The following is a 25,294-nucleotide window of genomic DNA, read 5'->3' on the forward strand; positions in this document are numbered from 1 at the left end:
TTCCACTCCTTTTCTGATATATTAATTGAGAGGTCATTTTCCCAGTGTCCTCTTGGATCTTTGAAAGGAAGGGATTGTAAAATGATTTTATATATTGTAGAGATGGAGTCTAATTCCTCAAAATTGAGCAATATTTTTTCCAGCGTGGATGAGGGTGCAAGATGAGGAAAATCTGGAAGGTTCTGTTTAACAAAGTTCCTGATTTGAAGATAGTGAAAGAAATTTGTAGCTGGAATGTTAAATTTGGAATGTAATTGTTCATAGGATGCAAAGACGTTGTCTATATAAAGATCTCTAAGCAAGTTAATTCCAAATTTTTTCCCCAGATCCTAAGGTAACATGTTAACATGCAAGCTCCCCACGAAAACAGGTCCTGGGTCAATGGAGCTTCCATATGCCACCACTATGTTAAATTTAGCAGTTAAAAATGAATTATGACTGAATATAATAACACAGTGCAGAATGGGACTTGAAGAGGCTATGGCATTGTACCACACTGAAGGAATTTATCTTTAAATATCTTTTAAAAGAAGCCCAGTACATTTGGTAAGCATGTACACTATGACTAATGCAACACTGTTTATGAGACATACACCTCATTACATAAATTGAAACACATAAACATTCAGTATGCACAGCACAGCCATTTTCTTTCACAAAGGGAGTTGACCCTCGGTTGAAATGCCAGAAGCAGTTGTCTCAGTGAACCACTAGCAACTTATTTCGGAAACTCCTTTTACTTCACAGAGTTTGTTTCACAAAAGTTAAAAATCTGACTTTATTACATTGAAATATGTGGTGTTTATGGTATGAAAACTGTAGGGGGGCTACACCTGAATTTTCCCCTATGTGCATGCAGATGTCTTTAAAATAAAAATGACATTACCTAACTAACCGTAGATGTCCCTCCACTGCTAATAACCAGTGAACATTCAACAAAACATTAATCAAAGAATGGGATGCTGGCATCTGGTCTGTATCATATATCATCAGATCACTATGATACCCCTGACATTGTTATCATCTGATAAAATATAGCTGTATTGATTTGAACAATAAGTAAAGTGAGAGACTCAGAACCACCTGCTATTCAGGAAAATACTGGCTATGAACTACCCAAACGGAAACCAGAGCACCTTATGTTTCTGTATATCTACATAATCCTCCAGGCTTTGTTACTTAATTAATTGCACTGTTTTCCATTTCAAGCAATAATTTGAGAATCACATTTGGTTTTCAGAAATATAACTTCAGGAGCACATGTCTCCTCGCACTTGGCACCTACCAGAATTAAAGAGATTTTGTTTGTGTCAACCTTAAAGTGGAACACACTTCACTGATAAGAGAGAACGGCAAATGCTGTATGCATTGTGCTCAAATAGAGCAACACAGCAAGTGTGTCACCTCTTATCAGCCTCAAGCAGCACTGTAATAGCTGGACATTCTCTACTAAGAAATAACTTGGCACTGTCTGCTTCTGCACATGACCCAGAAGAGCTTAACCATTTTCAAATCTAGTGCCTGGGCCAGAGCCCACCACAGCAGTAAGAAGAGCTAAACCTGGGTAGAACACAAGGTATGAGGCAGCCATCAATATTCTAGATAGATAGATAGATAGATAGATAGATAGATAGATAGATAGATAGATAGATAATAACAGGTTTGTAGGTGGCAGATGTGGTTAGACCTGACCAATTGTGCCAAAGATTTACATTTACATTATATCCTGACAAATTATTATCAGTCATGTATAAATCTGAGCTTTTGCAATATGTAAATAAAATATGTAAAGTTTTGTGCTATATGCTATTATATAAGTTTAACTACAGTGCCAGCCTATAATATAATATAATATAATATAATATAATATAATATAATATAATATAATATAATATAATATAATATAATATAATATAATATAATATCCATCCATCCATCAATTTTCTTAACCCAATTTCTCAAAGCAGGGTTATGGGGAAGCTGAAGCCTATCACAGCACACAGTTGAATCAAGGGTGGGATAATTCCTACACAGGGTGCTAATTATATTATATTATATTATATTATATTATATTATATTATATTATATTATATTATATACGCCCTGAGCAAGGTCAAGGGGGACTGAAGCCTATCCCAACATGTATTGAACTGAAGCCAGCAACAATACCTAGTCAGGACATCAGTTATATTATTATATTATATTATATTATATTATATTATATTATATTATATTATATTATATTATATTAGATTAGATTAGATAAGATTAGTTTATATAAAACAAGTTACAACAGATAATGCATCACAAGCATTTAATTCACATTATAAGAGAAAATAAACAAAAAGAAGAATTTTGCAATTAGAGGTTCAATGAGGTCATATCCCAGTACCATCTAATGCAAGGCAGGAAATCACCTCAGTCCACCACCGGACACTCTCACTTGCATTTACTTAAATCTGGAAAACAAATTGCCAATCAACGTGACTTTAAATTATTTGGCTTCTGGAAGCAAATCAGAGTACTCAGAGAAATCTCATACAATCAGAAGCAGAATCCAAGATCCAACGCTAGATACCTTTATAATATGTTCATTCTTAATTATTTTAATTTCATATTTCTTGCGTTGTTTCATTGTATTGCCTTTGCCTACAATGTACTCTCCATAGACAAATGGATGCTTCTAGGGAAGATAAGAGCTTTACATTGTGTCTGAGCACCATGTGCTGTTTGGTTTATGTTTAGTGTGTCTGTCACAACCCACAAATGGTTAGTATTTATTTTAAGTTTAACAAGTCATAAGGACACAAAGGAGGAGAATTTCAGATTTGTGCCATGAGCAAGTTAGTATTTATAAGCTATTAAGGCATTTGGTAGTGTTTTTGTTTAAGGTTATGTTGGGCCACAGCCCCGCCTAACATGTACTTTGGTTTTGATACTACAAAGTATGAAGTTTTAGTGTTGCACAGGATAGGTCGAAACTGAGAGACAGAGAGAGAGAGTTCAGCTGACATCACCGTTAAGCGCTGCACTCACAGAATTCAGAAGCAGTCTCTGCACAGCTGAGACAAGGAGTTCTCCCTATAAATTCATGTGGTGAGAGACCACTGCTGCGTCAGATGTGTCTGGTTTGGAGCTTTGTCACCATAGTGCAAACCTGCAAACTAGAATGCTATTTGATGTGAGTTTCCAGCACTACACTTGGTGATGAGGGTGGGATTTGCACTGTGGATGGGTGTAGTGTGGGTGCAATGTTGTACAGAAAAGGTGGGGGCTGACTGAACTTCACCAGGTAACACTCAGCTTGTAATATCCAGGAGCAGTCTCTGTGTGGCCGAGTCAAGCTCATGCTGCCAGGAGACGACTTCTGAGCCAGACGCACTTGTAGTTATTAGAGCCCAATGTCTTATCTATGACAGGGGGAAATGACAGTTTTTATTCCAAGGTGCACGCTGCGTGCAGTGTCACTTAAAGAAATACATGAAGAAATAATTAAATAAATGCATAGATAAATAACAAAAAGCATATTTCAAGATACTCTTATTTATTTGCTGTCACATTTCAGCATATGCTATTTATTTTCCTATCTATTTATTTAATTTTGTCAAAAATTGTTTTCCATAGCTTTCTACCTCCTCCAATAGAATTTTGAATTCTTGTTTAGAAAACTGTTCTTTTCTTTTACATCCGCTGTTTGACATTCTTCCTCATTTATGGCAAGAAATGTTCACTTATTAGCTTGTTAATAGATGTGCACCTGACTGAGTGACTGCTTAACTAATTAATTATTATATTTTATTTTATTTGTGTTTTGCATTACTGATGGTTTCTAATCTATGTTTCAAACATTTAAATGTAACCCTTTTTGGGTGTAATAGTGAAAAATATATTTGATGTTTAGTGTAGTGATTTTTCAGTGTTCGAGTGGCGCTGTTTTTTTCCATGCTGAAGTGTCATTAAATATCGGCTAACAAAGCCCTTTAGGAGCAGGCCACAAAAGTGGCGATTACTTTATTCACGTTCATCATTAGCATGTTCATTATTTCTAAGAGTGTTTTTTGCGGCACTCACCCCTTGTTATTTTAGAATTATTATAAGGTGAGGGCATTGAGGTTTATGTCTGTACCTTTAAGTATTTAAAAATAGAATGACTAAATCACTTTGTCAGAGTTCCAATGATGCTTGGGCACACTTGGCACAAGTGAACATGCTTTAAATAAGTAAGTTCAGTCCAGGGACACTAAATTTGGGCCCCATGACTGTGGCCGTGCTGATAAGCTGGTGTTAAAGTGAAGAGCTTTCAAAAGTGCTGACAAAGTGTCATCCGCCTTTCTGCTCAGTTGATTTTACTGCAAAAATCACAGATGGTTGACTCTTTGTTCACATTTCACCTCCAGTTTCAACTGAACTGTTCACAAATTTGTTAGCTGGGGTAGCAAGTAGGTGTTTTATGTTGCAGATGGTGAGTGTGAACCCCTAAATGCGTGAAGAACAAAAATGATTATGGGTATCTACCGTAATTAAAACGATAAGTGTTTGTCCGTCCAGTAGCAATGTCTCTGTCATTCCGACAGATGGTGCATCACAAGCATTTGTAGTAATGCGTTTTATTACTAAAAATTTTTTGTGATGCATCATCTGTTGGAAAAACAAATGCAGTTCATTTTATTACCACATGCATCACAAAATACATTCCAATAGATGGTGTGCTAAAAAAATTAACACTGACATCTACGTTGATTTCTTAGATTTCAACCCATCTTAGATGGGTAACACAGCTGATGTCATCTATTAGGATTGAAGTAATCTCATTAATCCATCCATTTTCTAACCCTCTGAATCCGAATACAGGGTCACAGGGGTCTGCTGGAGCCAATCCCAGCCAACAAGGCAGGAACCAATCCCAGGCAGGGTGCCAACCCACTGCAGGACACACACAAACACACCCACGGGCCAATTTAGAATCATCAATCCACCGAACCTGCATGTCTTTGGATTGTGGGAGGAAACCCACGCAGACACAGGGAGAACATGCAAACTCCACGCAGGGAGGACCCAGGAAGCGAACCCGGGTCTCCTAACTGCGAGGCAGCAGCGCTACCACTGCGCCACCGTGCCGCCCCATCTCATTAATCTCATTCTCAAATCTTCTTCATCGTCACAGGGCAGGAATGTCATAATGTTTACAGAAATTGAGGTATGGGTGTAAAGTCTAATACTGAAGTTGTTCAAAGCCCAGGCTGCCCTGACCTCAGTGAAGGTGACTCCAAGGCAGTGGTGTTCCATAGCAAAGAACATTTAGGAAAGGCCTGTCATAATGCCAGGTGGGCTTTCAAAAGCAGAGCAAGTTAAAAGATGAAGGTTTCATGTTTATGAACTATATTATGCCTTGCAGCTAAAATCAAAAAACACTCTCCATTTCAAAAAAGATTTGTGGACCTTATCAGCTTAGCTCTTGAGTTTGTAAACTGCTCTACAATAGTGCCTGATTTTTGTCTTTTACACCTCCGAGGGTTCAGTTTGGGGGCATTGACCTCCATGAAGCAGATGTTCCAGATGGTAGCACTCAGGCTGCTGGGTATTGTATAGAATCAACAGGACCAATTTATAGCACAGTATAAAATGGAAATGAGCAAACTGGACTTTGATACTGCAAGTTGAAACAAATAACAGAGAAGTCATAAAGTCCATCCATCCATTTCTGAAATGCAAAACTACATCCGCACATAAACCCACAATGCCTCATTCTGGACCATTAGTTAATCGAACATGCAAGACTATAGTAAATGAGAGAAATTGGGAATTCCTCACAAATACCAAACAGCTAATGACCATAAACTGAACCCAGGTCCCTAACATGTGGAACCCACATGCCACTATGCCACTCTTATCTATTCATTTCAGGTTATTCTGTTGAGCTGACCCCAAAAGCACCAGGTACACCTGGACAGAATGCCGGTTATCGCAAGGCGCACTCTCACTCTCATTAGACCACTTTAGATATAATTTCAGGATTATAAACTGAAAACATCTGGAAGAAAATAAATGCAAACCCAAAGAAGACCACCATAGGGGCTGGGGTTTGAAGGGAGGACTTATGATCTGTGAGGCAATGGCACCCACTGCTAAGCCCCAGTACTACCCTAGTCGTAAATTGATGATTAAAAATTAATTTGTTAATTTGATGAATATATATTCACTAGCCATGTGTGCCCAACTACGTTGCGCGTGTTAAAGTTGTCTGTGAAGGGCTCCCTGTTCAAACGCGGCTGCCAGTCATGAACTGGGCCCTTCGTCGCACAGCATTATGATTTTTTATAAGAGAACAAAATTACAAAAAAAAACCCTTGGACATTGATTCGATAGGAACGGCCTACTCAGAATCACTCCGATTTGTAATTATGTGGTGGTGTAGGAGCGTTTCTGCTTCTGTCCGTTCACAGTCCGTCTCGTTTTCACAACGCTGTCATTTCCTCTCACGATGTCTTCTCAACCTTTCTCCAATCTCGCAGGTTGCTTTGTGGCAATCCAAAGAGTAAAGCAATATACACGGAGCAATGGTTATAAAAGGGGGACACATAGGTATCCAGGCTCTTTAAAGCATAAATAGGGATCACTTCACTGACATGTGAGCAAGTCATGGTACAACTGTGAGACGCGCAGCACTCGCTGGCTACAACGTAACAATAATAATTTCCGGAATGTGCTGTTACGTTGTCATTCATTTTACCCACTATCTTTCTTTCATTCATATGTTACGTAGGCACGTAACTTTTATCTTCTGTAATCTCATTCTCTAACCAGGCCTCAGGAGCTAACCAGTGTAACACTGTCCATCACCCTTTCGTTATTCCGGCACATTGTTGACATCCGTGAGTAACAACAATGTACTAAAGTGGAAGGTGGTCTACGCATGCGTGGAATTCGAGGACAAACAAAAATCAAGATTTAAATGAAGATCTCTTTAGTTAATTTAAAGCACAACAATTTGTTTAGTTTGAATGTCTGTGTTTTGAGGTGTGACTGGAGTACTACAGTCTTCAGTAGTATAAGCCTGGAGGAGATTCTTAATGCAATGTCTATGTTTTAGCTGTCTCTCTACTGCCATCTAGTGCTTCTTCTTCTAATTCATTCGCGGACAAACAAAGATCAAGATCCAAATGAAGATTATATATAGAGATGACAACGGGCAATTCGAATTATGAATGTGTTCACATACATACAAATATTTTTAGTAAGATTATTAAGGCTTTTTAAATAAAGCAGAAATTGTTTGTAAGCTTGCCCATAATATTCTAACAAGGTTTTAGAACCCATTTAAATGTATTGTTGGAATATTTCTTAAAATGCACTAACACAACATTTGTAAATTGACCTAATCCAGTTCTTATCTGGGCAACATTAGGCACCGGGCATGAAAAGCCAGCAGAGGGGATGCCAGTCAGCTGCAAAGCCTACTCACCCACACATCCATTGGTGGCCAGTTTAGAATCAGCAGACAGCTTAAAACACACATCTTTAGGGATGTGGGAGGAAAAAGAAATAAACTGCAAGAAGAACTCCTACAGACATGGGGAGAAAATCCACACATCCAGTGACCAGGCGTAAGATTCAAACGTGGGACACTAGATCTGTGAGGCTGCAGCACTAACACCCATGCCACCATCCAAACAGAGACAATAAACATAAAATCATTTTAAAACAAACCAGACTGCAAATGTGTTTTTTACCGTTGATTTAGATTCAGACCTAATTTGTCTGGAACAAAGCATTTCATATTCATACTGTACATGGGATATAAATATGGGCTCTTTTGTTCAATTGAAGCCATTCCTATTCCAGTTGACACATGTACCCGTTTAGTATTGGCATGCTGCAAGTTTTTGGATTTGCATTTTTTTGTTCATTTAAAGTTAAAAATTAATTTTTAAGTGGTGTGCAGTTTTTATAGTTTGTCTACCATGACATTGAAGAGCTATATATAGTAAAAGTTTATTAATTTAATACTTTGGAGTATCGGGGCCCTTCTCTTCAATATTATCCTTTGGCTTGAGTGTTGTGCCTTGTTATCAATTTTAAAAGCAGGCGCAGTGCTGCAGTGTTTAACTCTTCTGCCTTACAAGCCAGGGCTTTCCAGACCAGTCACCATCCTTGTGGAGTTTAATTGTTCTACCTGGGCTCACATATGTTTTCTTTGAGTTTGACCCTCATATTCAAAGATGTGTATCCATACGTCCATTTCTTCCATCCATCCATTATCCGACCCGCTATATCCTAACTACAGGGTCTGCTGGAGCCAATTCCAGCCAACACAGGGCGCAAGGCAGGAAACAAACCCTGGGAAGGGTGCCAGCCCACCGCACGGTGCACACACACACACACACACACACACACACCAAGAATTTAGGATTGCCAATGCACCTAACCTGCATGTGTTTGAACTGTGGGAGGAAACCCACGGAGACACGGGGAGAACATGCAAACTCCACGCAGGGAGAACCCGGGAAGTGAACCCAGGTCTCCTAACTGTGAGGGCCGTCCATTTCTTGAAGGGGCTTAATCCAGCTTTTAGCCTTGTAAGGGCTATTGCCTTTGCACACAAGGCATAATGACGGGTTGATAGTCCATTACAGAAAACCTCCACTCCAAAATACATTTACATTCAGCCACTGCAGACAATTAACACTTAATGTCTTTGAATATTAGAGTAAAACCAGAGTACAGAGAGAGAAAAAGCAGTCACCGGCAGTGTAAACAGGGACACATTAAAGCACTTAGTGATTCAAAACAAGTCCAGCGTGACTGAGCGCGCTTTATAGTTGACTATAAAAAGTATTCACCCCCAAGGATATTTTATTGTGAATCAACTTTGAATCACAATGAAATTAATTTGGCTTTTTGACACAAATTAAAAGAAGAAGGCTCTTTAATGTCAAATTGAAAACAGATCTCTGCAAAGTGTGCTGAATTAATTAAACGAGTAACGAAATGAGAAAAATCCATTGAGTTGGTGCTCACACAGTACACTGTTACAATATATACGCTGTCATTTTATATAACACATAGGTGATTTAAAAAATATCTGCACAGACTCCACTGTATTCATGTAGTTACTCTGAAATATTTAATAAAACAAGAAATTATTCCCTAATGCAAATATTATTAGTGTGTCTGGTGTGTTAACCTGTTCGGGTTTACTGTTAGGTTTGCAGCACCCTCTGTCTACTCCCTCAAATAAAAAGCAATAATTCAGCCAGGGGTCGTCCATTCCCTCTACCCAACATCACAAGACCCAGCATTTTAAAATAGCGGTGGCACTAACTCTTTATAGAGCAAACTAAAATCCAAACTGAAAAACAATAAGAAAAAAAAATCACCCTGTTTAGTTTTTACTTGTCAAATAAATACTAAACATTTAAAAAAATGTTTTCTCTTTTTTATCTCTATCCTCTTCTTTCAGGCCAAATGTTGCAGCTGAGCTGGGGAACATCTTTGCCATGATGGCTGGAGATTTGCAGATTCAGCTGAATGAGGATTTGGAAGTTGGTGTCATCCAGAGAGAGGTTAATCCTTCACTTGTTTGAGATTTTTTTGGGGGGTTGTTCTAGAAGTCTTAAAAGATTACAAAGCCAAAGTGTGAATTTATAATTCAAACTCTTATTGCCGTTAGGGAGAAATTTTGATTTGAATTGCATTGAAATTCAGTTTAATTCAGATAAGCACAGTACAGTTCACTGAGTGCTGTAACAAGCTCATAAATATGATAAAAATGAAATGATTAATACATCTACAAAAATACAGTAAATTCTAGTAAGGCAATAAATGCTAGTACGTAATTTTGGGTGGCCATGAAAAAGCAGAGGTTTTATACTTACCTAAAAAGTACATTTACTTATTTGGCTGACACCTTTATCCAAGGTGACTTACAACATTTATAACAAAACTAACTGTGTAAGCCTGGGCTGTAAAAAGCACAGGGTCCTAAAAACTATTGAAATCGTCAGAAAAAAACATAAAATGTCGAGATGTCAGGTAATTGAAAGTTTCTTTGGAGGTTTCGCTTTGCCGGCGTGCTCGCCTCGCTTGTGTATTAGCGGCGGGAGGAAAAGTATCAGGGATACCATTTGCCGATGTGCTCGTCTAACTCCTGTATTAGCCACTGAGTAAGTGACTTTCTTCGGAGGTTTTGCTTTGCTGACGTGTTGGCATCACTTGCATATCCTCAGAGGTGGAGCCTTTACTCCGACTTCACCTCTCACATCCAGACCGGACAGACACACACCCTTCCATGTGTAGACATTTATAGATAAGATTGGTTAAATTTCTTTTGTTCTTCCAGTTGAAGCACAGGCAGGTCAAATGACTCGCTCAGGGCCCCACAGTGCCAGTGACAGGATTTGGACCCACAATCTCAGGGTTTGAAGTCCAAAACCTTACCCACTGCAACACACTGCCTGCCTACACAGGATGTGGAAAGCTGGACTCTGAGAGTGAAAGGGACCTCACACTATAATACTTAAACAATACATAAATCACAGTATGATAAAATTGTGCTTTATTATACTTTAGAATATTGAGATATAATATTTTTCACTAGCTGAAGTACCTGGCATTGCCTGGGAATATTTGCATAGTTGTTTAAAGTAAGAAAGCAAATATGTATGTGTTTTTTAAATGCTAACCCTTTTAATAGTGATGACTATAATGGTAGTGCCATTCCCTGCCTCCCTCATCATCTACTCTGCGTATCTGGCAATGTCTCTTCTCTGAGTCTTTTTTTTGATATGACTGGTCTCCATAATTGCTGCAACTCCTTGCTGGGTTGCTACTGCTTTGGGTTTCCTGGTTTATTGTGTTTTCACAAATAGATATTTAATTCCACATTAATAAACAGGATGGCTTGTCAAAATAATTGAATCCATGGACCATGGAAAACATCTACAGTAGGAGTGCCGGGGGGATTGAGGTTCAAAGACCTCACTTCAGGGCTCTGTATTATCAGAGAAGACAACAGCAGTGGCTGTATTTGACTCAAAGCTGATTCATTTAACGTTGATTTAGAATTAATACAAACCTTGATGCTGAACTGGTTTGAAATGCTAAAATTAGAAGCATATTGTCATAAAATGGACTAGTTTGAATGTCTGTCAAGAAAGAATAAAAGTAATGACTCCATCCTAAGTTGTTCTCTTTCTACCATATTATGAATGGCAATTCAGTAAGTGCTAAAAATCGTGTTTCATTTTGCTTCCTCATATCTTTGTCTATCTATCACACTTTGTAATGATATGCAGGTATACAATAGTATCAGTTTTCTCAAAAATGTAAGGTTTTGTTGTGATAAAAAATGTAATGTCAGTTAATTTCAGAGTTATTGTCAATTGTACACAGTGCAATGAAACCCTTTTTGTACGTTTGACCAACATGGAGCAGGCCGTCATTGTACTTGTCTCAGTCTGTTAGTTACGAATAATAAAATATCACAAAACAATAACTCTTCCTTCATTTTGATTAAATCTGTGTGTAAATTCTAAATTCAGTATAAATGGGAATCTAAATGTACCTATTAGCTGGAGTTGAACTTCAGCTAATAGGCACACTTAGATCCCCATTTATACTGAATTTAGAATTTACACACAGATTTAATCAAAATGAAGGAAGAGTGAGACAAGGACAATGGCAGTCTGCTCCATGTTGGTCAAACGTACAAACAGGAGTTTCATTGCACTGTGTACACTTAACAATAACTCCTAAATTAACCGATATTGCAGTTTTTATCACAACAAAACCTTACAACGCTTGCAAACTACACAGTTTTTTTTTTTAAACATTCTTTCCTCTTTGTGACCTTCCGAAAAATAAAATGAAACTAAACACCCAACTTAAACACGGACTATTTTTTTTATAAGGAATTTCTTTGGGTCTTTGTGGACTTCAATGTATTGAATTTTTTCTCATAAATACGGTTATCGTTAATTTTGGACTTTAATTATTTTAGCATTATTTTTGTGTCATCACCATGTTACCATTCTATCTGTTTTCTTGTGAGTGCTGCCATTTCACCTGTAGTTTTGCATTGGTGCATCCATATTGTCTAAAGCAACAATACAAATTGCCAACCACAGAGTGTTGGTGATCTGTGGCCTGTGACATCAATGTTATAAAATGGATGGTGCTTACACCACAACATCCAAACTTTTCAACAAAAACGGAAAATGCAACTAATAAAAACAATCAACTGAAAACTTTTTTAAAATGTAAATTTTAAATTTGCCTTTGTTTTGGTGTCTGACATTAGTTAGAACATTGGAAACATTTTGATGACAACTGGCCATTCAGCCCATCAAAGCTCGTCAATCCTATTCACCGAAAACAACATCAAGTCAAGATTTGAAAGTCCTCAAAGTCTTACTGTCGACCACTGTTCTTGGTTATTTATTTCTAATGCCTGTGTTTCTGTCTGTAAAAAGTATAGTGTTAGAGTTTGGTGTCCTTGATTTTTTTGACTACTTATTTCTCCATGTTTTGCTCCAAGCTAAAAGTGGCGTCTCTTTTGTCACATCCCTTAAACTTGTTAGTATTTCTGCTGTTCGCTGTTTTTTTACTAAAGAAAATAACATATTTAGTACAAAAATCTTTGTAGTGATGCTATCAGTTGCACCATCTGTGGGAATGTAGAAGCAATCCTTTCTTGCTATGGGACTTCTTATCCACAAAGGACCTCTTCTACCGTTCAGCTTGGTTGGATGGAGTGGGGATTGTTTTATCCACATACTGCTTTTTCACAGTTACAATGTTTGATTAATATTGATAAAATAAAAACTTGATAACAAAAAATATAAATTCAGGGACAACCCACAATTTTGATTTTTAGGGTTTCAGGTGATCTAAAGATTTAAGTAAAGAGTGTTATGTATGTAGGTGTATTTTGTGTATTTTATGTTTTATTGACGTTTTTATTATTTTTAATTTTTTTTAAATATTTTTTGTATTTCCATTGTGGTTGTAAGTTATGTCCTGTTACTTTAACTACACCTCTGTTCTTTGGACTTTGTGGGTGGAGCCCCAGGAGGCGGTGCCACTCTAACATCACCACTCCTAAGCCCCGCCTCAGGCTATTTAGGCCAGAGTAGAGAAGACTCTGATTAGGAGAGCATTGCATTTGTCTGGAGTTTTTCATTTTGTAGGAATTGCTGTTTTTGGGTTGGATTCTCACTAAAAGACAATGCAAAAACAAACAGTTGGGATACCTCTACAGTAACATATCTTTTAATTGAAAGAAAAGCAAATAATTGCTAGTGAGATAAAACTCAAAGGATTGAATGGCCTCAGTACATGCTCGTTTTGTGCACAGACTCCACCCTGGGCCGGAAATAAAAGACAAAGAGTAGATGACAAAGTAGAATGTCATAAAGAATTCAAAAACGTTGGCGCGGTACATATGCAGAGCAGGTTAGATATAATGAAAGTACTAAAATTCAAAAGTCTCAAAAAATGATAGAAAAAATCGCATTAGTGCAAACAAACGAAAATTATTACTGAGTGAAATAACGGAACAGCGAAAAGAGATTGAATATATTGTTCGAATTTAAATTTTAAGTTAGAGACTTGTAGATCATCTAATTCATGTTGCCATTAGGGAAAAGTAGTGTTTCTTCCCAATGAAGAGGCGTATGAGCGTGAATTAATTGATTTGTTGTTTGGTGAAACTGAAATCCACATACGTGAGCAGCAGAGATAATATTAATATAATATAATATAGTGTAAGTCCTAGAAGAGGCAGAATTCCTGGGGAAAGGGGGGAGATGATATCAGTTACTGTGCCACCTCCTGGCATGGAGTGGTACTGCTTAATTTATTAGCGCCCTGAAGATGTTCTCTAAATGTCTGATACTGGGCTTTCTTTAGACTTTACTACTACATACTAGAACTTGTTTGCTGCGGGACTGTCTTTCTGGCAACTCCTTTTTGCCCATTTTTGCCTTTTGACATTTTTGTTTGCATTTCTTATTTTGTCAAATGAATCTTTTAATTACAAAGATCCTTTGTTTGTCCTTCTGTCTAAAACCCAAGGATTTGCAGTCATCCTCCTTCCCCATGGTGATTTTGTTATATTTTGGGACATTTGTAATTATCTTTGCCAGCTGTCCTTGTTTGAGGCCTGCTAGATGAAAGAGAAGAGTAAGTTGGACTAGGTGTGTATCTTCCAGGCTAGTTGTGAAGGTCCTGGCCAGCTTTGTGGATATATTTTGGAGGCCTCACACACATTTTGCTGTGTTTGCTACTCCATTTTCCAACAGAGATTTCAATAGCCCCCAATGACTTTTTCATATCTTGCTTTCCAACATAGGATGCAAGGCTGGAATCAAACTTTAATGGGGTGGAAATTCATTGCATGGCATATTCTCATTGGGCCATTTTAGAGGTACCAGCAGGGCCAGCTCTAGGTAAAGGCCAAGTACACATCTACCTAGGGGCATCAAACCCAATCCAAGCTCTCCAGCCCCTGTACCTTTGCACCACAGAACTGTGCCAATCCCCAAGGAGGATTAGAGTAGTGAGTTTGGAGATCCCAATGAGTTTCTCAAAAGTTGTTGATTTCACTTCCAATTGTAAGAGATTGCCAAGCGGTTCCACAAACAACCATCATTCATTTCACATGCAATCAAGGGCGCACTTATTTCCGAGGGGGACTCTCTCTTTGATGTCATTTATGAGTCATGGGTGCTTGCACCAAACACTGCCTGGGGGCACCATGTACCCTTGAGCCAGTCCTGGGTACCAGTTAACCTAACATGTACATCTTGGGATGTACATTCATTGCTGGACTCACACAGAGACAGTAACACAATCAATCTCAAGGGAACCACTGATGGTGGCCTGTTGGCTTAGCACTTTGTATTTGGGTGTTACTGAAAATCATTGATTATATACATTTCTTATAAAAGGAATCCCCTCCTGGAACCATACCAGTGTTCTGCCCAAAGAAGTAACTTCTTTAAGGATCCATCCCAATTTAAGAAGGTCTTCTGAACAGAAACCAAAAGAGACACAGCTAAACAACAGGAGTGACATTTAGGACACAGCCATTTTCATTTGCTAACGTCCTAGAGAACAGGAGTTCTGGAAGAATTGAGACATTCAAAAAAAGGAAGGTAGGAAGGTAATTTAATGCTGGTAAATCCAAAAAGAAGTCAAAGAGGTGTACTCCATCACTCTTATTGCTGAGAAAAAAGCTCATCAGACATCTAGTGTAAAACAGCCATTGAGAGACTTGAGTGCCACTGGCAGTCAGCAAACGCCGCTGTTCTGGTCACTGAGCCATGCTCTGGAACAGCTGAGAAAAGTGCATCAGCTGCCAGGCGGCCCCTTTACAAAGCATTTCAAAGAACACTACGGCCCCTGGGGTCACTTTAGCTAGAGATAAGTCCTCAGAGAGTTACATGTGTACTTTAGACTTATGGCTAAAAGCCGAATGGAAAGTATTGTTACAGACAGAGAGAGACAAAGCAGACAGATATGACACTAAAGAGATGGCAGTTTGTATCCTGCCAAATGTTCAACTGTCCACTTGGCTGTCCAAAGTCGACTGCTTAATTAAAAAATCTAATGAAACAGAAAATCTGTCTCTAAATTCTTTGACAAAACTGGAGAGAATGAAAGAAACCCACACAACAACAAAGAAATCATGCAGACTTCACATTTAGGGCAACTTGGCCACGAATCAAAGCTGACTCTGATTGTCACATATTGTAGATTCAGACGTCACAACTTCAACCCCCACAGCTCAGGGAAGTTATTTTCATCAGGAACATTTTTGAAACCACTTTACACTCTTTTTTTAAAGAGGACAATTTTGCATCTAAACCTTTTAAAAAAAATTAAATCATTAAGACCAAGGTAGAGTGATGAAATCTCATCTTGGCCTTCTTGACTGGCACTTTCACTGCATGAAAATGAAGTTTGAATCGTTCAAAGTAGATGAAAGTTATGCTCACATTATATGTAACATAAAAAAGCAGACAACAGCAAGAAGTTGCGGTGCTTGGGTAGGGATGTCCACTTCTGATTCTCGAGGCTCACAGTGGCTGCAGGCTTTCATTGCAACCATTTTCTTAACTACACTCTTAAAAATAAAAGTGCCAGAGCGGTTATTCAGAGCAAAGCCATAGCAGAACCATTTTGGTTCCCTAAAGACCCATCCACATGAAGGTTCCGCAAAGAACTTTAATTTATTTATATCAATAACCTGGATCCATAAAGTAAATAACCATGAAGAGATGATAAGAGATTTGTGAAATCCCATTGGGGCCTGATTTAAAGAGACTATTGCTGCATACAGAAACACAGGCTAAGCTGAGGTTTCCTTAATCAATTAGTGTCCTGCTATTTAGCCTATCATACATTAAAGATTTCTGTTTGTTTTCTACATACTAGGACGTTTTTCAAAGCACAAAGAACAAACTTCATAAGGAAAGAATCCTTCTCAAAATGAAATGGTGATTTGTCAAGAAATGGTTCTACAAGGAGCCTCAGAACCCAGTAAAGGACCATAAAATGCTATTACAGAACCAGAATGTTTAAGAGTGTGGTCACTAGATTTTGCTACTAATTCATTTTTTTGCTCTAATTTTGGTTGACTTGCTATTTAAGACTCAGACCCCTCAATTTTTTATTTTTCCTTAATTAGCAGCCAAACAACAACAAAACACAGAATGAATCAACACGTGACCAGCTAACCTGCGTCCATCATACAGCATCTGAAAATAAAGAAAGGTGAAGGTCTCAGTAATATTGATCTGCTCAGGCACACAAAACGTATTGCCAGTGCAATTAGAGAAAAAAGAGAACGTCAGCAGTTTTGGAAATGTCAGCTGAGGCAGGAAGAAAGCAGCAACAAACCATGGAATTAAATAATGGGTTTAATTAACAACACAAATCATCTTCCTATTCAGAAACTGGGTGAAGTGAAATTGGTTGGAGTTTGAGACCCCGACTTAGTTGGTCATTTGTTGGATCACTTCACATCTCATTTTGTTTGGCTGCCATTTAAGGAAAAAGAAAGCAATTCAAAGCACTGAGACTTAAAAAGCAAAACAATTAAAATGAAGGGAAAAGAAGGCAACTAACAGCATAAATTGGTCACTTATTAAGAAAGTGACAGGGAGGAAACCCTGCCGCCAAGGTAGCTCTTCAGGATCAGACCTGGACGCCCCTGGTGTAGATCATCCATCCATCCATTATCCAACCCGCTATATCCTAACAACAGGGTCACGGGGGTCTGCTGGATCCAATCCCAGCCAACACGAGGCGCAAGGCAGGAAACAAACCCCGGGCAGGGTGCCAGCCCACTGCAGGGTATAGATCATCCCTTCTTTATATACTGTATAGATCGGTTTTCACTTTGATATTAATGAGCCTTTCTCTGTTGATCAGTGCCAAAAAGGCAAATGGATTCCACTGTGATTCAATATTGTGTAACAATAAAATGTGATCAGTTCTAAGTGGTGAATACTATTTATGGACTCTGTATAAGTTTTTTTTACAATAAATATTCACATAATATTAATGAACTAAATGTAAAATGTACAATACCATGGACTGAGGCCCTGTCCAAGGGTGCTCTTGCCACCAGTGGTCACCTAGAATTGGATTAAGTAGGTTTGAAAATGTATGTTTGTTAAATACTAGTCAATATACAGTATAATTCAAACAATATGGCGCATTTCTTTTGTTTCATGCCAGAATTTGTCCCCAGTCAGAGATAATCAACTTTTCATTTGTAATTGTGTCCCTTCCAGGTTAAGAAGTTACCCAAGCAGGTGAGAGAAGACCTAGTTCCACTTTCAACTGACCGGACTCGTCTTCTAGTAGAACCTGCCAAAAAACCAAGACAACGTTATGTCCAGAAAGATGGCAAATGTAATGTCCATCATGGAAATGTCAAGGAAACATACCGCTACTTCAGCGATCTCTTCACCACACTTGTGGACCTCAAGTGGCGGTTCAGCCTGTTAATCTTTATCCTGGTGTACTGCATCACCTGGCTCTTCTTTGGACTAATATGGTGGCTCATTGCATACATCCGGGGGGATCTTACACATCAAGGGGAGGAAAACTGGACTCCTTGTGTGGAGAACCTGAACAGCTTTGTTTCAGCTTTCCTTTTCTCCATTGAGACAGAGACTACAATTGGTTATGGCCACAGGGTCATCACAGAAAACTGCCCTGAGGGGATCATACTGCTGCTGATCCAGGCCATCATAGGTTCCATTGTCAATGCTTTGATGGTTGGCTGCATGTTTGTCAAAATTTCCCAGCCCAAAAAGAGGGCTGAAACCCTCATGTTCTCCAACAAGGCAGTCATATCAGTCCGTGACAATAAACTTTGCCTCATGTTCAGAGTAGGAGACCTCAGGAACTCCCATATTGTTGAGGCTTCCATTCGGGCCAAGCTGATAAAGTCTAAGCAGACCAAGGAAGGCGAATTCATACCTCTCAACCAGACAGACATTAATGTGGGTTTCGACACAGGTGATGACCGCCTATTCCTTGTGTCCCCTTTGATCATCTGCCATGAGATAAATGAGAAGAGTCCATTTTGGGAATATTCGAAAGCACAGATGGAGAAAGAGGAGTTTGAGATTGTAGTAATCCTGGAAGGGATGGTTGAAGCTACAGGTAAGCATTGTCTTTCTGGGCACAATTGGGGTTATCTGCACTATGAAGAAATATCAAAGAAACTGATGATTTATAGGAATTTCATTAAGATGGGGCAGAACAGGAAGGAAGGTAAAATGGGCTTATGTAGACTGAAGAAGGATATCCTGGCCAGGGATGATAACATCTAAGTATTTCCAGACTAACTTACATGAAGAATTTTAACCAAATAATCTTACTGATTATTCAATTACTTCTAATTTGAACTGAAAAATTTTTTGCCTTCCTCCTCTTCATCTTTTCTCACTTCTCTGTGGGGTCGATGTGCCTGTTCAGCCTCCTGCACCTCCTTGCTAGTCAGACCCTTTTCTTTCAGATCTTCTTTTACTTTATCCATCTTTGGCCTCCATCACTTTTTCTCCCCTTCTACTTCCATTCCCGTCATTCTTTAGCCCACATATCATTGTCTCTCCTCATCACAAGTACATATCACTTCACTTTCCTTTCCTGTACTTTCTTAGCTATCTCTCCCACTTTTGTTGTACCTCTTGATTGTCGCATTTCTTATTTTGTACATTTTTGTAACTCTACACATCAACCTCAACTTTATTATTTCTGACACATCTAACTTCTTCTCCCGCACTCCCTTTACTGCCTATGTCTCAGCTCACTGTCTTAAACACTTTACTTTTATCTTTTAAGCATGGTATCTCTGTCTAACAGTTACATGGATATCAATCAACAACAAAATGTGATGAAAATCTGAAATCCTTGTGCTGGCCTAATCTCGCCACAAAGGCAGGCCTGGCTGTGAGTGCATCAGAGCTGAATGGTCATGTAGGAGCAGATCAGTATCGCCATTGAATGCACAGTGGAGGATGACTCAGAGAAGGGAGATTCTGTAACAATTTTTAACGTGTAAATATGTTACTGTGCAGTTAGAGCATCACCCTTAAAGGAGACAACAATGTCAGCCATCCAGGCTATAGAAGTTGTTCTTATAGCTGATTACAACACTGTTGGGCTTTGAGTGTTTGATCCCAGAGCATCAACAACCAATGGCAGGCAAAGCCTTTCGAGACTCTAAATGTGAGACCTTACCGTTTAGGACACATGTGCAGGAGACGTTAGATGGCCAAATGTGACATTTTAAAAAGGAATTTATGTGGTTAAGAGTACGATGGCAGCAATCACAACTCCAGCACTAATTTGGTACAGGGTCAGTCCTTTACATGTTCACAAAGTGCAAGACTGTCCGCTCCTGCAGGCTACCACTCCCCACCCGAAGACACTAGTGTCTTTATTATGTATTTATTTGTTTAATATCCTGCCCTGCACCACAGACCCTTCATTACAGTCAGATCATTTGTAATAATCCCTGGTGCTAATGAAAAGACCACCTCGTGTGAACATAAAAGCCACGGTTTAACAATCATGAGGGGGAGAACAGAGTAATGAGGTGAGTTTGGGCAACAGCTCTTCAAGGTAGGGAGATGTTTATCTAGAGAAAAATAGAATTGAAAATGGGGAAATGGCCAGAAAACAGTTTTTACTTTCTTTAACACCTTTATCATTGAACGTCTCAAAGACATTATCATAACCTAATTCAAATAAAAACATGAGGCTTGTTCACTGCCGTGTCATTGATTGGCCTATTTCTTCATTCTGTAGGAGTTCACCCAGTGGCCTAGTGGCTACCACATTATAATTGAAATCATAAAATTGCTGGTTCATTCTCCACGTCAGATTTATTGTGTCAACCTGGACAGCCACATAATTTACAATTAGAAATTGCAATATATCCTGATCTTCTATGTTATCTTGCATATATCCTGATCTACTGATTTATCTAGGGTAAAGACACCCACCCAGCAATCACGCCACTCTCCAGCACCATGAGCAGTGAGTATTGCCACCTTACCTTGAAACTTCCATCTTCAGTATCTCATAAATCTCAGAAAATTATGTTTCTGCATATATTTAGGAATGTGAAGAAAAACTGTGGACATAAAGCACCTTTGAAATCTTTTAGTCCTGTGCCCCTAGATTTTGTGATTGACAGTTCTAGCCCATTATTGTGTGAGATTAGATTTTATCCAGTTGTAAACTAACTCTGCTGTGACATTAATGATCCTATAAACATATAATATTCAAGGAGAAGAAATGCTTTGAGCAACTTTTATTGTGAATGAAGGATGCAGAAGAATGCATTCAAGTTCATGTTCCTATCACAAGCATAATATCTGCATGCCAGAATGGAGCCAGAAATGTACATGGCCCCTCAATAGAGATCCTTACTGAAAAATACTTGGTAGGGTGCCATCTTGTTTTAATGGTTCTACAAACAGTGAAAACCTTTTTGTACCAAGAAAATCAACTTAGCTATGCTTCTCATTGCATATTCACACTATAATCAATGTATCTCCTCAACATCATAGTTCAACTGATTTCTTCTCAAACTAGGGGGGTTTGCCCCCTGCTCACTTTGCTCGCCAACCCCCGGGCCTGTGCTACACGTTAGCCACTTTGCAGTTCAGTCGCTCACGTATGGAGAAGCGGATGTACAATTTAAACAGATTGTTGTTTCCATGGGAATTGTTACATATGCATAATAGAATTAACTATTTTACATTACAGCGAGTAATTAACCATATTAAAAAATAGTAAAACGTAATAATATGAAAGTAAATTATGTTTCATGTTGCGTAGAGTTATTCATTGCGTTATACGATTTTGTTCTGTTTGGATATGAAATTAACACGTAAATACTTTTTAAACTTACACTTTTACTGTAAAACTTTAGTAAAAACAATTTTTTAATTAAATTTTCGTCAATATCACATTAAATTTTGATTCTGTGTTTGGACTTACATCATGACAATGCAACGTATAACTGCCCGTGAGTGAATTTTGTTTCTTTCTCTCTAAAAAATAAACTGACTTTTTCTAATGTTTGTCCCTGTGATTTGTTAATTGTCTTTGCAAAAGCTATTCTAAAGGGAAACTGTTAGTGTTGTAATGTGAATGGCATATGAAGAACGCCTTTGGTGTCAAATGTTATTCACGGGAGATGTATTACATTACCTTTCTTGGTACATCCTTCTTTCAACAGTAATTCAGGAGGTGGAACACCGCACGGTGTTAACGGTTGAAGATATTCTTCAGGATACTGTAAGCTGATGTTTTCATCTTCCGCATAATCACCACCAACTTTTTCAGCATAGTCTATTGATACGCATTTAACCAATTTGCTGCATAACCGATCGACAATTTTAGCGTTAATTCGTTTGATTCATCGTTTCTCGGTGCTAGGATTGCCCGTGTACTCATTTCTTCTGTTGATAACCCTTCGAGATGAAATTCTTCAATAAGATTTGGACATAATAAGTCTTCTTTTATTGGGAACTTAAAGTGAGGAAAACATAAACATTTCTAAGAGCTAAGAGAGCAGGGCGTGACTTGAAAAAAAATCTCCTAGCCGAAGTCTCGTCTCGTGGGACTCGAAATTATCTCTTTGAAAAAGTCTCGTCTCAGGAGTTTCTTTTATAATAAAGAGATAATTTTGGCTGGCATCCCATTTAAAGTTAGTTCCTGCCTTAAATCTATTGCTGTTGAGACCACTGTCTTCCTCTGACTCCAAACAGGATATAGTACCGCATTTGCATTATAGGGTCTCAAAACTCCTGCACAAAGTAAGAACCAACTTCAGACAGACAATCTCCATAGAAACTAGGATATAACCCCAGGTCACTGGAGCTGTGAGGACACGAGGATAACCAATGTCCCCATCCTGGGATCTCACACAACAAGCAAAATCACTGAAGGTCAGCAAAGAGGTGGCAAAAGAATTTTATCAGCAGAAGAAGCTGGAACACAGTGATCATCACCTCATCGTGTTGATAACACCACCCAAACTGCTGTCACTCTCAGGGCAGGGAATGGAAAATTGAAAATGGATTGTGGGTTTGCTGCCAAATCCCTAACCCCTTCAACACTCCCTATTTAAATGTAAGCTGCAAGATGATTAATTCTCTCAAGTTCACCCGGACCTGTTTGGAATTGCGAAAGGCTGCTGCTTAATTGCTTTAAGAGAGTCATTGAGTTGGCATAAGATTTGTATAAATGCTCACGCTGGTCTTTTGCCTTAGTTCAATTCTTCATGAGCCATACAGCACTCTTGTTCTATCCCACCTGAGCTCTCTGTTATGCAAGAAGCTTGATGTTTATTTGTACATTTTCAGAAAATCCTAATCAAGTAAAATAGTAAGGAGCAGTACTTATGTCTTGTAAAAGAATATAAGACGATAAATCAAATGTGGGATTGGAGTTGGCCATTCCATTTTGTATTTAGCCCATTATTCTCTTATCTCTGGTTATTGTTCTGTGAGGTATTGCCTTTCTTGAGCAGATTGTTTGATTCTTACTTTATGAGAGCACTTTGTTGATTTAAACATTGTAAGATGGTAGGGGTCACTGTTGCCCCTTTAAAACCAACAGACAGACACTCAGAACACAGAGTAAAAACACAAAGAAATATTTGAATTCTTTTTTCTTCTTCCACAGTGTTTCCAAGCACCACAGCCACCATAAACACAAGTAAATCAGCAATAATAATTACAATCCTCTCTCTATATTCTTCACCACACCTCCCAGCAAGCTTTGTCCACAAACCACCTGACTTTGGCTTGCTTGCTGGATGTTTCACAGTCCTTTAAATAGTCCTTGATCCGGGTCAGATGGAGAATCCCAATTCTTTAATCAGCCCGGAAGAACTTTGGGGCTTCTGTCCTCATGACTTCCTAGTACTTCTGGGCTGCAAGGAAAGCATGGCTCCCCAGGTCCTTTCACAGCACCCCCTGGTGGCACCCACAGCACCCAACAGGGCTGAGAAACCAGACTCCAAGTCTCAGGATGCCCTGTGGGAATGCGGGGCACCACTACACTTCAGGGGAGCTGCCATCTAGCATTTTGGGGGAGGCAGTGTCCTGGAAAAGCTACCTTTCCCCATCCTTCCAATTCAAGGGCATCCCGGCAGGGCTGAGCTGCCAGCCATCCACCATAACATGCAGACTTTCTACTTTATGGAAATTTGGGTATATGAAGAAAGTTGATTAATGCTCCATTTTTGCTTACAAACACAATGAAGCTAAACTTCACACTTGGGAAGAGTACAGGACAATTTCTAAACACATACCATTAGCGCTAACATGCAATCTTTTTCACAGTCATTTCATGTACACTTGCTACAGTATCCCAAATGGCGGACATAGTGCGGCCACAGTCTCAGTCATTTTCTTTCACTCTGATGCTGTGTTCACGTACAGTGGTTCAATCAGTTTGTCAAATGTGTTGCTTACTTATCTTTTCTCATTACCTTGAGTGTCATAGTTCCGAAAAAGGTGCAGGCAGAGGTGGTCAGGACGCAATTAGCAGTCATTTATGTGACATTGTGTACTGTGGCCTTGGCACTTCATCATCTGGGTACCTTTTTAGGGCTAATTCAGGTCTTACCCACATTATTGCATTTTCAGTTAAAATCATACACTTGTCTACGTTTTTATCCTTCATTTAAAGCAAGCTATGATGTTAGTCGACTCCGCGTTGTGAGCCTGAGTGTGACAGGTAACGGTCTGGTGCCCAGGAAGAGGAGGTTACCACTACGGCTCCAATGCTGCCTTATATGATTTGGCTCTACAAAAGAATGGACAGATTTGAAAAATGAATAAGTGAGTAGTTTAGTATGTGCCATCTGTCTGACGCTAGAAAGTGAGGGCAGTAATTAGTGCCGCCATCTGATACTCCCAGCATCCTGGCTTCATTTCCTTCCCTGGCTAGTGGTCTATTTGGACCTCACATAAGTCTCAGTGTGTTTGAGTGTCTTTTATTCGGCTTTTAAAAGTACTATAGTGTGGCCAATTTTCTACTGAGTTTGTCACAGATTTCCATATCTCAGGAATCTCTGAATCTGACTCAACCATTTCCAACGTGATGTCAATGTGTCTGTGGCACACATAACTCAAAAACAATGAATAACCTGTCACATCTGAATCAGCAACGCTGGAAATGTAGTGATTTTCAACAAAATAGATTGATGGGAAATTTCTCTTTCACTGACTATGATTTTTTTAAACTAAAAGACATCTTAGGTGTTTCCTTTTTTAAAAAATGTGTTAAATAAAAGTTGTGTAAAATAAAACATTATTTTCACTTAATGTGCTTTTCAGTGTTTCCAACCACTGCTAAATTTCCCCTTGGGTTAAATAAATTACTATCTATCTATCTATCTATCTATCTATCTATCTATCTATCTATCTATCTATCTATCTATCTATCTATCTATCTATCTAATATAGTTCATTTTTATCTATCTATCTATCTATCTATCTATCTATCTATCTAATATAGTGCCTATCTTTATCTATCTATCTATCTAATATATCTATCTATCTATCTATCTATCTATCATTTATCTATCTATCTATCTATCTTTATATAGTGCCTTTTTATCTATCTATCTATCTATCTATCTATCTATCTATCTATCTATCTATCTATCTATCTATCTAGTGCCTTTTATCTATCTATCTATCTATCTATCTATCTATCTATCTATCTATCTATCTATCTATCTATC

The 25,294-nt window shown here is 38.5% G+C and overlaps 1 protein-coding gene across 3 annotated transcripts in view; it reads left to right on the forward strand.

Annotated features, from left to right (window-relative positions):
• kcnj5 (potassium inwardly rectifying channel subfamily J member 5) overlaps positions 1-25,294 on the forward strand; it is a 79,475-nt gene that overhangs the window by 4,574 nt on the left and 49,607 nt on the right. For all 3 annotated transcript variants that reach the window (XM_039764070.1, XM_039764067.1, XM_039764068.1), the window contains exons 2-3: positions 9,461-9,563; positions 17,802-18,681. In XM_039764070.1, coding sequence (XP_039620004.1) covers positions 9,461-9,563; positions 17,802-18,681 — 983 coding nt within the window. The remainder of the gene's footprint in view (positions 1-9,460; positions 9,564-17,801; positions 18,682-25,294) is intronic.

This window comes from Polypterus senegalus, chromosome 9 (genome assembly GCF_016835505.1).
Source record: "Polypterus senegalus isolate Bchr_013 chromosome 9, ASM1683550v1, whole genome shotgun sequence".
NCBI lineage: Eukaryota > Metazoa > Chordata > Cladistia > Polypteriformes > Polypteridae > Polypterus > Polypterus senegalus.